At 47.3% G+C, this 16695-nt stretch overlaps 1 protein-coding gene across 1 annotated transcript in view; it reads right to left on the bottom strand.

The window, feature by feature from the left end:
* Positions 1–16443, bottom strand: part of LOC309564306 (uncharacterized protein) — a gene marked incomplete at both ends in the record, with an annotated part of 53942 nt that extends 37499 nt beyond the window's left edge. Inside the window, one exon of the mRNA XM_082268932.1 lies at positions 15876–16443. Coding sequence (XP_082125058.1) covers positions 15876–16443 — 568 coding nt within the window. The remainder of the gene's footprint in view (positions 1–15875) is intronic.
* Between the last annotated feature and the right edge of the window lie 252 nt (positions 16444–16695).

Genomic DNA, 16695 nt, shown 5'->3' on the forward strand with positions numbered 1-16695 from the left:
TATAAATGCAAGAAATAAAAAAATAAGATGAAAATGTAGAAAATAAATGTCTGCTTTCATGGTAAAATAAATCAATAAATAAAAAGAGAATAGACTGACAGGCTGATGGGAAAAGCACTGATAGATTTACTGGGAGACTTTACCAAGGATTACCAATGACATTTTCTGGGCTCCATATAATATAAGCCTGGGGGGGGGGGGTAGGTGAGGAGATGGGGGGGGGGTAGGTGAGGAGATGGGGGGGTAGGTGAGGAGAGGGGGGGGGTAGGTGAGGAGATGGGGGGGGGGGGGTAGGTGAGGAGATGGGGGGGAGGGGTAGGTGAGGAGATGGGGGGGGGTTGGTGAGGAGATGGGGGGGGAGGTGAGGAGATGGGGGGGGGGGGGGTAGGTGAGGAGATGGGGGGGGGGGTAGGTGAGGAGATGGGGGGGAGGGGTAGGTGAGGAGATGGGGGGGGGTTGGTGAGGAGATGGGGGGGGAGGTGAGGAGATGGGGGGGGGGGTAGGTGAGGAGATGGGGGGGGAGGTGAGGAGAGGGGGGGGTAGGTGAGGAGATGGGGGGGGGGGGGTAGGTGAGGAGATGGGGGGGAGGGGTAGGTGAGGAGATGGGGGGGGGGTTGGTGAGGAGATGGGGGGGGAGGTGAGGAGATGGGGGGGGGGGTAGGTGAGGAGATGGGGGGGAGGGGTAGGTGAGGAGATGGGGGGGGGGTTGGTGAGGAGATGGGGGGGGAGGTGAGGAGATGGGGGGGGGGGGGTAGGTGAGGAGATGGGGGGGGGGGAGGTGAGGAGATGGGGGGGGGGGGAGGTGAGGAGATGGGGGGGGGGGGAGGTGAGGAGATGGGGGGGGGGGAGGTGAGGAGATGGGGGGGGGGGAGGTGAGGAGATGGGGGAGGTGATGAAATGGGGTTCTAGGGAAGAGAGCAGAGGGGTAGGTGAGAGGGCTCTAAGGATGAGGAGGAGAGAGGGAAGGGCTGAGTTCTCCCCCCTTGTACTTACCACCACACCGGGAGGCATCGATTTCCTCCCTCCAGCCATGTGACCAGGGTGATAGAGGGAGGACGGGCAGCCTTCCCTCACTACACAGCGGCGCTCTCTATTGCCACCTGCAGGCTGGAGGGAGGACAAAGTCTAATCCTCTCCCCAGCTCTCTCACTCCTGTCAGTAAGCATCGGGGATGAGCGGCCTCACTGGCAGCGCGCGGAGGTGGGCTCGCGCTTCCTCTGATTGGTGCAGGGTGCAGGCGGATCATGTGATGTTTAGCACGCGCAGGCGGAGCGGCGCCATTTTTACTGTGGTTGCCAGGGAGAGGGAGTGTCTCCTGTCACTGCCGTCACAGCGCCCTACAGCGGATTTTTCTGACATTACAGCTTCTATATCTAATCATCTGTATCCAGGAGAGACGGTAAGTGTCATTAGCTGTCATGTCACCTTACCAGTGAGGTCGGGTCCAGTGTCTGGATATGTGTGTGTGTGGGGGGGAGGACAATAGAGACCTGGACCCGATTTGTACTGTAAATGATCTGTCAATGTTTTCTCTCCTCCTTTCTAGTTGGAGGGAAGAGAAATCACTTTTTCACACTCAGGATCAGAGCTGCCATTAGAAATCACAGGGGCCCCGAAAAGCCTCCTGACAGGGGCCCCAAACAGCTTACCTGACAGGGCCCCCCCTCCCCCCCCCCCCCCACAGTTCAAATCTTTTTCCCAACTCACCCCCCCCCCCCCAATTCCCCCTCCTAGCAGAAATCTTGGCAGTGAAAGGTTTAATGGTTTTTCTTTAACTTTTTAGGTTTATTAACCTCCCTGGCGGTATGAATTTTTTGGAATCTAGGTGCTGAAAGCGGTACCATTGTTTTGCATGCAATTCTTGTGAATGAGCAGCCCAAACCAAATGTATACATTTATTACTGTATATATATATAGATATATAATGTATACATTTATTACTGTATATATATATAATGTATACAGTTGGTTTGGGCTGCTCATTCACAAGAATTATGTATATATATATATATTTACATAAGAAGTACAGTAAAACTGCAGGAAAGGGCACTGGGGGGCAAACTAATGTGATTTTATTTTATTTTGAATGGTGTCAGTGTGTTTGGTGTGTTTTTACATTTGAATTTGCAATGTACGTCACGTCGCAGGAGACGGAAGCCGGAGCACGGAGACGATCGGGAGGAAGAACCGCCGCTAGACACATCGCTGGATCCCGGTGACAAGGTAAGAAACCTCTTTTACAGGATCCAGCGATGCTTCTGACGGTACCCCGAGTGTGGCTCGGGGTTACCACTTTTGGCTCTGAAATGTAACCCCGAGCCACGCTCGGGAATACCGCTAGGAAGGCTAAGCACAATTACTGAGATTTTTAATCTTGCACAGTATTATTTCTGAGGGGAGCGCCCCCTGGTGGAGTCTTTTTTCTTTAGTACATAACTGTTAGAGCCATAATTTGGGGAAACAATTGTGCTAGTAGCAGCTTCCAAGGTCAGCTATAGCAGTAATAAGAGCCTAAACACAGGATTCTCATTGTATGGAAAAAGATTATGGGTATGGGATATGGGTGCCCATTGCTATGGGGTGCACTGATGGTGTGGTGGAGGACACAGTATAATCTTACCCATATGAGCACTGGGAGTACCGCAGATGGTCAAGCTGCTGTATATATATTGAGCTGATTTGAAATTTCTTTCAGCAATTGTGACGGTACTCGCCGTCACTGAGACTGAAAAAAAACTATGTGACAGATAAATTGATGATTTGGACTGCTCAGTTGATCAGACTTGTAACAGATGCATGTCATCAGCCCAAACACCTGTCTTCCATGGATTGTAAATCATGTTGATTTGATCATCTATTGTTTACTGTGGGTTCTCAGTATTTACACTATAATATCTGTATTTGTATCTGTTTTACGTTTGGTGCCGGCAGTCTGGGCTTCCAGGCTGACTTAAGTACGCTGAGCTAATTAGCATGTGAATGATAACCTTGTCTAGATGGGATTAGCCATGAGTCAGCTCTACCTCGTTATCTATTCATTGTGTGATGCTTATGTAAATATTCAGGTCATTGTTCATGTAGTGACTGTCATGCTTCTCAAGTGTATAAAAGTCTACTGCTTGTTTTAATAAAGGAGTTAGTTGTTTCCAGACACATACAAGCTAAGTTCAGGCTAGTTCTTGTATGGAGGGCGGCTGGAATATCTCTATATGTCCAGACTGGAGGAAGCCTTATACTGACGGAAGACCACAAGCACGGTGTGGGTCGACGGTTCCGTTACATTGGTGGCAAGCGGTGGGACGCTTCCTGCAGTCTGGAACATCCAAACCTCCACCGGGATCCAAGGTCCGGGGAGCAGAAGAGGAGAGGTACAGATATCAGCCGCCATGGAAGAGGAATTTGGAAGGAGGTTGCGAGAGATGAAGATACAGCACAGGGGACAAGTTTCAGAGAAGGTCCTGCTGGGATGGCACAATTCAATCCGATTGGAACTCTGGGAGGAAGCACTAGCTCGTGAGCAGCGACACCAGGGAAAAATCCTCCCCTCCTTCCAGGAAAGGTACTGGTCGCAGTACGAAGTGCGAATGGTGTTTTTGGGGAGACAACCGCATAAGGAATGGAAAGCTGAGTTAAGCAGGCTGGTCCAGGAGGAGATGCGGTTGGATGAGAGCTATAGAGCCCTCCGCTGGTACGTAACCCAAGTGTGCCCATGGACAGCAGACGGCAGCCCAACGGAAGGCTTTTGCTACGGCGGCCTGGGGCTGTTATTAGAGAGGCTGTCTGAGGACCCCGACTTTGGGAGCGATTTGGAGTGGCGTTTAGAGGAAATCTTGGAATACAGAGAACAGATGCTGAATGTCTTGGACGTGCACTGGGCACTGGAAGATTTGGAATTTCTGGCCAATCAGGAATGGGAGCTGGAGATCACCTACAGACGGCTGCTAGACTCTGCTCAGTACCAGGCCTGGGCTCCCCTTGCCTGGGAATATCCAGAAGTACCAGCTGACAGTCCAGAAATCCTGACTGAAGAGTCGGCAATGTGGCACAGTAATAGTGTGCTTTGCACACCTGCACCCACGGTTTTGGATGCGGAGGTCTTATGGCGGATGCAGCAAGTGCTGACTCACCTTGACGAACGTGTTTCTGCACAGGACGAGCTTGGATGGAGGAATGCATCTGTTCAGCCATTGGATAAAGGTATGGGAGAAGAGGAAGCCATCTTCATTCCCCAACCACGGATTACAAATTTAATGGACTTTCCATCGGAAGAGGATTTGGATTATAAATCACCTACAAAAGTGTTGGCACTGGGCCCAAGTGCCACCAGTCTGTGTCCTGAACTTTTAGCAATTCCAGAAACTGGGGATTTAATAGACTTTTCTGCTGAGGAGGAACCTCCCAGTGAGCCTGCAGCAGAAGAGCGGGCATCCGGGCACAGCGTGGCTGACCTCTGCCTGCAACAATTGGTGACCCAGCAAGATGTGTGCAAGGCCACTGACTTTTCAGTTTATGTTCCTGCAGAAAAGCTGGCATCAGGGCCTAGCATTACTGAGCTCTGCCCAACACCAACAGCAGCTTCAGCCTCCCAGAGAGAAGAGGCAGCTGACCTTTCTGCTACACCACTGACAGGGACACGGGATTTCAGGCCAGCAGCATGTGTGGAGTTACAAGAAACTTCTACAGCAGAAGCGCTGACAACTGGACAGAGGGTCCAAGACCTCTGCCCCACACCTGCAGCAGTCCCGGAGACCCAGGGTGAGAAGGTGGTGCTCAGTCCCCAGCAGCAGATCAGGATCCAGGGGGAGAAGAGACAAGAGGTTGCCGGAGCAGATTACGTGGAGTCCCCAGCAGAAGTGCTGGCAACAGAGCAGAGTGCTGCTGGCCTCTGCCCTCAACTCACAAGGGATGGATTTCCTGAGCAGGTGGATGAGACTACAATCCCCACCTGTATACCCCAGGGATGCTGGGCAGTCGGCCCAGATCCCCAACAGCATGAGGGAGTGAGCCCAGCCACCCTGTCTTCTCTCCAGCGGCTGAAAGGACTCCAGGGAGAAGGGCCAGTCCACGCTTCTTCCCTACAGCGGGTATGTTCTGCGAGAGAGGCAGAGGTTGGTTGGGTGAGTAATGCTCCTTTTGGGACAATTTGCTTGGGGTACTGTGTGGGTATAGACATTGGGGGGCTGGAACTACAGACTACCTTCAAAGTCAACCCATTTGGGGTCCCCTCCTGTGTTAGTCTCCTTCCAGAAGCAGAGAGATGTGACGGGAGTCACTTTGGTTGGGGGGTCCTTGGAACACAGCTTACCTTAGAGAGGTTGGGAAATACCTCTCTCAACCCCCTAGGCACTTCTTATGTCTAAATCACCCTGTGTCTTTTAGGGACACAGGGTGACCAAGAAGCCCAGTCTGGCCTGCCCAAACCAGACTTCCACAGACTGATTGGCTACGAGAGCTCCATGCGCCCTGCCGGGACAAACTTACAAGCTATGTGGAACTTTGTCAAGGAAGTTGCCATGATGGATTGACTCTTTGGGACTTGTTACCCGACGAACTCAGGCACAGACCAGTTGGGGGTCTGGTACCTGGTTCGTCTACCTTTGGGGGGAAGATATGTGACGGTACTCGCCGTCACTGAGACTGAAAAAAAACTATGTGACAGATAAATTGATGATTTGGACTGCTCAGTTGATCAGACTTGTAACAGATGCATGTCATCAGCCCAAACACCTGTCTTCCATGGATTGTAAATCATGTTGATTTGATCATCTATTGTTTACTGTGGGTTCTCAGTATTTACACTATAATATCTGTATTTGTATCTGTTTTACGTTTGGTGCCGGCAGTCTGGGCTTCCAGGCTGACTTAAGTACGCTGAGCTAATTAGCATGTGAATGATAACCTTGTCTAGATGGGATTAGCCATGAGTCAGCTCTACCTCGTTATCTATTCATTATGTGATGCTTATGTAAATATTCAGGCCATTGTTCATGTAGTGACTGTCATGCTTCTCAAGTGTATAAAAGTCTACTGCTTGTTTTAATAAAGGAGTTAGTTGTTTCCAGACACATACAAGCTAAGTTCAGGCTAGTTCTTGTATGGGGGGCGGCTGGAATATCTCTATATGTCCAGACTGGAGGAAGCCTTATACTGACGGAAGACCACAAGCACGGTGTGGGTCGACGGTTCCGTTACAGCAATATATGTACTACAACTTTCATGATGGTTTCTGTTCTTATTGTTCAATGACTATACTCAATATTGGGGACTTTCTAGTCATTTACACTTGATATGTGCAGACATATGGAAGCGCTGCTGAATGCAATTTGTATTACTTGATTGATTTGACATCATAGTGTGTGGGTTGCATTTTATTTTGGACATTAAAAAAAAACAACAAATTAAACCAGCCACTCACATTACCTATATTTATTAGAACTCACTCCTCAGCTGGCAAAGTGGTGTGCCCGAGCCTTCTTGCAGCACTGGTGGTAAGTAAGCGGTGTGTGCTGTGTGCTATATGCTGCCTGGAAACCTGTTCTGCTCTCTATTCCCTGCGCCCGCGCCGCACTGGCTCTGCCTCCGCCCCACAAGCCATGCCCACAGTCCGCCCACCCACCCACGCTGCTCCAAACCAATGCGGTTGCCGCTCGTCCCGCTCACCTGCTCCTCAGCCAGCAGCATAATGGGAGATAAACTGTGGAGCTGAGACAGAGACGGTGCTGCAGCCGGACCAGTGTATTTTGTACATTCCCATCCGCGGCCGCAACAACGCTGACTAGTTTGTTACCCGGTTACCGGCAATTTCGCTTTTTTTTCTCCTACACTGGCTGCCTTTCTGGTGGGATGTAGAGGTGGCGGCCGGGCAGCGGCCACCCCTGCTCAACTGCCGCCTGGGTCCAAAGGATCCACTGGGACCCATTGTAGGGCCTGCCCTGGCTCACATATATAAATAGGGAAAGGGGAGTTGTAGGTTTCAGGACAAGGTGTCACATGCTTGTGATGAATACAACCTACTCAGGAAAAGCCATTTCTCTTTTTGGTAACTGAGGATCAACTTTGTAATTCATGACATAATTATCATATACTTAAAGGGATCAATCCACTAAAAAGTCAAATTTTACCTTCTAAGTGTATCCTGGTGGGTTGGGTCATTTTTACCTTCTTATATAATAATATATGACTACTCCAAGATCTTCTTATAATAAATTTCAAATGACATTCCACTAGAAAGGTGAGAATCAATGGGTGAGATGAGGAGCACTGATTTTCTAAGCCAAGCCTTACACAGAGCGAACTTCTTTCCTGCAACCATGGGTTGCAATAAAGAAAATCGATCGATTTCCCCATCAACACCGACTCCCACAGAGCCATTGTGTTCTCCTGGCGGGGGAAGCTGTCCGCACTGAGAGAACACAGTGATTTTTGCTAGCAGCTATAACAGCCACTAGCAATAATCGCCTATAAACTCGGACAGGCTGGTTGTACCCAGGTTGATCGATCAACTAGGGTACATTCAGCCTGCCCATACATGGTTCCGATCTCGGCCGGTTCCTGCTAGTTACTTAGCTGTCCAGTTGGTTCTCTGACTTCTATACAATGGGAGTCACAGCCTCAGAGCAACAAGTGACATCAGAAAATCTTTGCATGTGTTTCTGGGTCAGTGGCTCAGAAAGTGCTAAAGCCCAAAAAATGAATTTCTGTAAACAGGCTCCAAACAACTCTGTTTTGAGGTGGGAGGGGGGTCAAAAAAATGCATACTACCAGATCGGTGGTCTTTAGGCATTATGAATGCCATTATGTCAGTGGAAGGAATGGGGTCCTTGTGTTAATAGGAAAAGGTGGCCCAGCATTGGTGTTCTATGAGACTCAACTTTCAGTTTTCATCCCCTGTGCTTTCCCTCATAGGGAGGTCACAACCAGGCCTATAAGCACCATTGGAAAGGAGTTCATGCCACCTAAGGGTGTCTGAAATAATGCCAGGTGCTGGAACCATCTGCCTTCCACCCTCAGACTTTCTGAATACAGTAGCTTGCAATGAGAAAGCTCTGCATGTAGGGCCTTCTCACAGGGGCTGGTCTATGGAAACCACCTTGCCATAGTTTGGGGACCTTTGGCTTAAGCCTTGTTCCCACAGGCATTAGCTTGAGTAAGATCAGTATGAGCTGCAAACTTCTTCCCAACTTCTAGCAGCTTTATTGATGCATTTAAAGCACTCCAGTTTAGAGAGGTGATACACACATCACAGAGAGCTGACTGCCACATTAACCTCCCTGGGGGTATTCCCGAGTGTGGCTCGGGGTTAACTTTCAGTACCAAAAGCAGTAACCCCGAAGCCACACTTGGGATTACCACAGAATGTTATTCACCTTCCCTGCGATCCCCTGCCGTCCCCCCTGCCATCCTCCCCGTCGTCCTCATACTCTCTCCCCGCTCTGTGCTCGGCCGATTGCTGCCACTTGCCTTCCGGTTCTCTTCCCTGCGAGCGTTGCGACGCAGGGGGGTGGAACCGGCGGCAAATTCAAGTGTAAATACACCAAATGACATGATACAAAGCTGTGATCCTAACGGATTACACTGTATCATCCCATTTAACCACAGAATTTCACCGGGTGACTTTTCCAGTGCCCTGCCTGTGCTTTTCCAGTGCTTTGTACCTGTAAAATAGAGAACGACCATGGCGTCCAAAAAGCGTTCTTTTTGCGCAAAAGCACTTTTAGACGAACTGGAAAACAGCGAAAGCGAAACGGAGTTACTTGAAGAACTAAGCGATAGCGATTTGTGGGAAAATTGGTCATCGGGTACGGAAAGTGACGACAGCGATGATTCTGATGTCTCTTCCTAGCACATAGCTTGTGGAATTTGGGAAGTATATCAAATGATTCTTCAGAATTTCCAACAGAGTTTTGTGCCAGAAAGAGACATCGGAATCATCGCCGTCGTCACTTTCCATACCTGATGACGAATTTTCCCATGAATCGCTATCGCTCAGTTCTTCAAGTAACTTAGTTTCGCTGTTGCTGTTTTCCAGTTCGTCTAAAAGTGCTTTTGCGCAAAAAGAAAACTTTTTGGACGGCATGGTCGTTCTCTATTTTCCAGGCACAAAGAACTGGAAAAGCACAGGCAGGGCACTGGAAAAGTCACCAGGTGAGATCCTGTGGTGAAATGGCATGATACAGTGTAATCCGTTAGGATCACAACTTTGTATCATTTCATTTAGTGTATTTACATTTCTGAATTTGCCGCCGGTTCCACCCCCTGCGTCGCAACGCTCACAGGGAAGGGAACGGAAAGACAAGTGTCAGCATCGGCCGAGCACACAGCGGGAGGACAGCGGGGGGAGGACGGCAGGGGAGGACAGCAGGGGAGGACAGCAGGGGATCGCAGGGGAAGGTGAGTTTTAAAATATAAAAGGACAGATTTGCATGCAAAACAATGTAGCGCTTTTAGCACAGTAATCTGTACATAATTAGACCGCCAGAGAGGTTAAACATGCTTCTAGTAGAATTGGGGGAGCTTCAGCACTTCTTGCTGTGTAGGAAAATGGTGGTTGCTTGCTGAAGCTTGCTAGCAGCTTGTTTAAATGACATTTTCATTAGGATTTAGGTTTGCCCTGCCCAAAGCTTGCTTAACCACTTGCCGACCGCCCATCGCATATATACTGCGGCAGGCAGGCTCAGCTGCGCCAATCGCCGTACCTGTACAGCGGTTTGCGGGAGCACTCCTGGGGGGAGAGCCCATGCCGCCGCCGGCACGCACCCACCCCCACTAGGCAGCAGGGATGCCGATCAACAGGGCCGGCGGCCGCGATTGCCGCTATGCACCCGCGATGGCTCCCCGCTGATAGAGAACACCAGTCAGTTGTTGTAAAGACAGTAGACCGTTCTTCTCTCTGAAATTTTCACAGAGTGCCTGTGATTCTCCCATATAGGATCAAAGGTCTCTGAGTTTATTTCACAAGCCCATCCCCCATACAGTTAGAAAACACTCCCCTAGGCTCACACTTAACCCTTTGATCACCCCTGGGTTAACCCCTTCCCTGCCCGTGTCATTATTACAGTAACAGTGCATATTTTTAGCACTGATTACTGTAGTAATGTCACTGGTCCCCCCAAAAGTGTCAAAAATGTCAGTTAGGGGTCCGATCTGTCCGCCGCAATGTCGCAGTCCGCTAAAAATCGCAGATCACCGCCATTACTAGTAGAAAAAAAAATGACATAAATCTTTCCCCTAGTTTGTAGACGCAATAACTTTTGCGCAAAGCAATCAAAATGCACTTATTGGGATTTTTTTTTACCAAGAATATGTAACAGAATACAAATTGGCCTAAAATGATGAAAAAAATTGATGTTTTATTCTTTTTTTGGAAATGTTATATAGAAGAAAATGAAAAATATTGTTTTTTTTTTTTGTAAGTGCCGGTTCACATTTGTGCGATCACAGAGATCGCATGTAATTCGGAGCGCACTGCTCCTAAAATCACATGCCATCTCTGTGCGGTACAGTTTGTATGACTGAATTTGCACCGCAATCGCACCTAACTCGCACAGGACCCTTTTTTTGGTCCGCAGCAGAATCGGATGGCATGGTGGTTTACACTAGTGCGATCCGATTCTGTGCGAACTTTCAGATTGCACTGCGATATGTGATCTGATCTGGGGGTGTTGTTAACTGTTAATTGACACCCCCAGCGTGTCGCATATGGCAGTGTGAACTGCCAGGGGTGCGGATGCGATGCGGGAACACGCTGTATATTCCCAGCGTTACTACATCGCAGGAATGTGAACCGGCACTTAAAGGCTTTTAAAGCATTGCCTATGGACAATTTTAGGTAGAGCAGTTTGTCACCATTTCACAAGCATGCACATGACAAGTTTGGTATCTATTTACCTGATGCAACATTATCTATTATATTTTAGCAAAAAAAAAAAAAATCACAGGGGGTCTTGTCCACCCCTTGTAATAGCAATAAAGTTGGATGAAAAAATATATTTTAACCACTTCCATACCAGGCCATTTCTGGCACTCCGCTCCTACATGTAAAATTCATAATTTTTTTGCTAGAAAATTACTATTAACCCGCAAACATTATATATATTTTTTAGCAGAGACCCTAGGGAATAAAATGGTGGTCATTGCAACTTTTTATGTCACACGGCATTTGCGCAGAAATTTTCCAGATGCGCTTTTATGGGAAAAAAAAACTTTCATAAATAAAAAAAAAAAACACTACAGTTAGCCCAATTTTGTTGTATAATGTGAAAGATTATGTTATGTCCAGTAAATAGATACCTAACATGTCAGGCTTTAAAATTGCGCACACTCGTGGAATGACGCCAAACCTTGGTACCTAAAAATCTCTATAGGCAATGCTTTAAAAAAGTTTACAGGTTACCAGTTTAGAGTTACAGGGGAGGTCTTGTGCTAGAATTGTTGCTCTCACTCTAACGTTTGCTACGATACCTCACATGTATGGATTGAACGCCATTTAAATATTACATATGTGGCCATGACGAACGCATACGTTCTCTTCTGCATGTAACAGATAAGGGCACTTTAATTTTTTTATTTTTTTTTTATATTTTATTTTTTTTATCACTTTTATTCCTATTACAAGGACTGTAAACATCCCTTGTAATAGGAATAGTGCATGACAGGTTCTCTTTATGGAGAGATCTGGGGTCAATAAGACCTCAAATCTCTCCTACAGGCTGGAAAGCCTGAAATAAAAAAAAAAAACGATCTCGGCTATCCAACCGAGGTCACAGCAGTATTAACAACTGCCAGGCCAGGCGTGACGTCATCACCTCATGCCCTGGCCTTCAAGAGTCAAAGAGACTGCAGGGGACCATCTGGTCCTCAGCAGTCTCTATGGTGTACTTCCGCCAGCGGCCGATTCCTTCCCCGGCACGCCGATCGCACGGGAGAGTTAGTAGAAGCACCGGAGGTGGCGGGAGGGGGAGATGTCCTCTCCCGCCACCTATAAGAACAATCAAACGGCTGAACAGCCACTATGATTGTTCTTATGGTAAAGGGAATCGCAGGCTGAAAAACCCTATTATCTGAATGATGCCTGCATCTGCACCCATCATTCAGATATCCCCACCTAAACCCCTGGATGTCATATGACGCCCAGCGGTAAGGAAGTGGTTAAAAGAGTGTAACAAAAAAAAAATGCGAATAAAAAAAATATTATTAAAAATGAACAATTTAAATGACTCCCGCCTGCCCCCATGATCATGCCAAATGCAATTGTGTGCTTAGGTCTGGCATGCATATGTAAAGAATGATTGCATCACACATGTAAGGTATCGCTATGAACCTCATAGTGAGAGAAAACATTCTAGTGCCAGAGCCCACGGATAACCTATAAAGGCTTTTAAAGTGTTGCCAATGGACAATCTCAGGTACCGCAGTTGTTGCCATTTCACAGGAGTGCGCAATTTTCAGTCTTGGTGTTGGTGACGTATTACCGGACACAGCGCCATCTTTTATATTTTACCAGAAAAACTGGGTCTAATTTTGTGCACTAAAATTAGTTTGAGTGTAGTTTTCAAGAAAATATACAGTATGATGTATTATAGCATAACCCAATGGTGAAGAATTATATGGAGCTGCGTCTGTCAATGGATGATAGAGAAATATATATATAAAATGTTTGGGGGTTCTAGGTAATTTTCTAGCAAAAGATACTGGCTTTAACTTGTAAGCAACAAGTGTCAAAAAAAAGGCTTAGGAATGATGGGGTTAAGATGCCCAGAGGCGGGGCATAGCTTAAGATCACATGACCACCGTAGTTGGCTGTCATGTCATCCAAAAATCAGTTGTCTGCAAAGCGCTATTGACTGCAATTCACGCAAATATGCGGCCTCTCTGTGCTAAGGCCCAGGGGCCGAGAGGCCGCTAAATTTTACACAAGAAAAAAAAAACCAATAGAGAAACTGTATATCACAAAGAATGCACTTTTCACCACAGGTACATTACCGGAGATACAAAGAGAATGCTGGTGCATTTAGTAAAAAAAGAAAAAGGACATAAGCACTCTTTAGACCGTAGCAACTTGGTTTCCAGGCCTCTGGCCTGATGTGGGTCTGCCATTAGTAGCGGAATCCTCTCCAGCCCATGTGAGCTAAGTCCCTGGGTGTGACAACTGAAGCAGCGACAACTCCAGCATCTTTGTTTTTGGGTTTTTATTATAAATTAAAGGGGATGGGAGAAGGGAATGAGTGGGATACTCCTTTAGGCTCAAACTAATTACAATTGGGACTTTGATCCTGAAAATGCCCGTTGGCGCTTCCTTGACGCCAGCCGGCGCCAGCCAACGCTCACTGACTCTGAGAACACTCTGTATAGCAGAAGAAGTGTTGAATCCCCGACTTATAGTCCAGTAGATCCAAGACTGAGAACCATAGAACTCCTGACACTGTTGTGCAGTAAAAGTCACTGAATACTTTCCCCCGCCTGGCACAGCTTGAGGTAGTATATTGTAGAACTCTGTATAACTGTCACTGTAACTGGCACACACTGTACAATTCAGGGCCCAAACTGCAGGTGCCCCCTTTGACCTTGAACTCTTCAGGGTCCACTGACTATGTACTGCCTTTGCAACTTCAGGGTCCTCTACCTAGGTACCCCCTTTACAGCTAGCTGACACTGGATCCCAGAACCTCTCCCGGAGTGGTCCCCTCTGACTCTAGGCAGACCCCCAGGGACAATCCGCAGTACTCACAACCTGTGTAGGCTTTCCTGGGACTGGACCCCCCCCCTCTCTCTCTCCGTAGGTTCTCGGCACACCGGATCCCCTCAGCTCAACTCAGCACTCTCTGGATACTCGGCCGACAACCCGCGACATCCTCCTTCCTCAGACAGGAGGAGAGACAGCCGCACTCTGCTTCCTGGGACTCTGCTCCCCCCAAAGACACCCTGTCATGCACTTCCCCTAAACTTATACCCACTCCCAGAATCATTCACAGCCTAATCTGCCTTCTGGGGTAGTTACAAGCTGAGATATGTCCCCTGATTGGGCTTCCCACACTGCCCTATGAGAAGCCTCTCACCGAAGCCAGTGGGGATACTTCCCCTTCAGCAGGCACATCTGGAAGCCCTGACACCCTACCTAACAAATCACAGCCCTGCTGTTAGGCAGACAAGGCCCACTATATACTTACCTAGCACCTACCTGTAGGGTGCTACAAGACAAATAGAGGGTGTGTACCAAGTTAATGTAATCACCCATAAAGGCGGGCACGTAGGCGTAAACACAATACTTTAATTGCTCTAAATATAGAAACAAAATCAAGTATATAAAGAGCCTCTGCCAATATCTTGAATGGCACGAGTATCAATTCTACCATCTATGTAGTAATAACTATGTAGTAAGTTATAAAGTGGCAGATGCAAATATGTAAAATCAGCATTTTTTGCTAGAAAATTACTTAGAACCCTAAAACATTTTTTTTAAAGCAAGGGCATGAGAGGATTAAATTGTGGGTGTTGCAGTTTTTTTATATCACACGGTATTTGCGCAGCTGTTTTTCAATTGCTAATCTATTTGGGGGGCCAATAATACGTTTTAATGCACAAAAACACAGTAGAATACCTAATGGTTTGGTCAAATATAAATGATGTTAAGCCACGTAAATAGACACCTAACATGTCAAGCTTTAAGTGCCGGTTCACACTGATGCGCTTGTACTGCGAATGCGTTGCGTTCTAAAAAGTCTCCAATCGCATGCACTTAAAAAATACATTGCATTCGTGACGGTCGTTCACATCTATGCGTTGCGATCTAGATGCGAATGTGATGCGATGAAAAAAAGGGTCTTGTGCGAGTTTACAGTGCTGCGTTGCGAATTTAGTCTCCATAGACATCAATGTAAATCGCTCTGAACTCGCATGTACAGTTCAGATATGTGCGAATATGTGTATAGTTTGTCCCGACAGCTACACCCCCCTATTTCCTGTCCCGAGCCTGCATGTGACATCCACAAACATCTTCATCAACAAACATGGCACCCAAACGTGTTGGGATCGACAATGAGGAGCTGATCAGGCTTGTCCGTTCCAGGCCATATATATGGGACAGCCGTACTGCAGAGTACAAAAACAACGCTATGAAGAAAAGAGGGTGGGAAGAAATTTGTGCAAGCCTGTATGAGGACTGGAGTGGATTCACAACTCAAGAGCGCAAAAAGAAAGGTATGTGTATATATTCTCCTATGGGGGGGCCATGTTTTAAGGGGATCTATGTGAGGGGGCCAAGTTTTAAATGGGGATCTATGTGGGGGGGCCATGTTTTAAGGGGATCTATGGGGGGGGGGCCAAGTTTTAAATGGGGATCTATGTGGGGGGGCCATGTTTTAAGGGGATCTATGGGGGGGGCCAAGTTTTAAGGGGATCTTTGGGGGGGGGCAAGTTTTAAATGGGGATCTATGTGGGGGGGCCAAGTTTTAAATGGGGATCTATGTGGGGGGGCCAAGTTTTAAATGGGGATCTATGTGGGGGGGGCCAAGCTTTAAATGGGGATCTATGGGGGGGCCAAGTTTTAAATGGGGATCTGACTCTGTGGAAGACAATGCATGCTCAGTATGTAACCACAGACGAAAAGAAATGCATTACGCAATGTTGAACATTTGAACAATAGTTTATTTATTGAAACAAAGTACAGTAAAAATTAATTAATACTCTTTATTGTATGGAATCAAGCTGCCATGGCACTTGACCAGCAGGACTCATAAAGTAGTCAGTGAAATTCTCCCTGATGTTGGCCCCTATGTAGTTTCCCCTGGTGTGGATCCACTCTGCGCCTTCCATATCATCCATCAGGGAGTCCTCGAAGAGGTATCCATCTCGCGATCTTACAAAGTTGTGGAGTACACAGGCAGCTTTGACGGCAATTATGGCGTTATCCGTGGTTAGAGTCAGTGGCGTGTGTAGAAAGCGCCACTTATTTGCCAGAATACCAAAACTGCACTCCACAACTCTGCGCGCTCTTGTGAGCCTGTAGTTAAACACTCTCTTTTCAACAGTCAGTGAGCGATTAGCATACGGGCGAAGCAGGTGTTCCGAAAGTGCAAAAGCCTCATCACCAACAAAAACAAATGGGAGGCTTTGCTGAGATGTTCCAGGCAGTGGTCTTTCATGTGGGAGGTCCAGGCTTTTTTCACGCAGCATTTTTCCAAAACTGGAGTGGGAAAAAATACTGGAGTCGGAACTGCTCCCATATGAACCAACATCTATGTAGATGAATGAGTAGTTTGCATCCGCCACTGCCAGCAAAACCAAAGAAAAATATTTTTTGTAATTGAAATATTTGGTGCCGCTACCAACTGGTCTCACAATCCTAATGTGCTTGCCATCTATAGCACCGACACAATTAGGGAAGTTGCAGCGTTGCCAAAAAAGATCAGCTACAGAGATCCACTCCTCTTTGGTTGGTTTTCTCATCACCACATCTCTTAGGACCTCCCAGATGGCAATACAGGTATCACGAACAATTGTGCTCACAGTAGATTTCCCCAATTTGAACTCGTAATGCAGGCTTGCAAAAGAATTACCAGTTCCAAGGTACCTGAAATAAAAAACAGAAAGTTATTATTAGTCATGTTTTTCTCTTACAGAATTACTAATACAAACAAGATGGCGTAGCCTCAAGGATACCCTGCAAAGGTACAAGAGACTAGAACGTGAGGCGAGAAG

Source organism: Pelophylax lessonae (assembly GCF_965119305.1).
Source record: "Pelophylax lessonae genome assembly, chromosome: 9".
Lineage (NCBI taxonomy): Eukaryota > Metazoa > Chordata > Amphibia > Anura > Ranidae > Pelophylax > Pelophylax lessonae.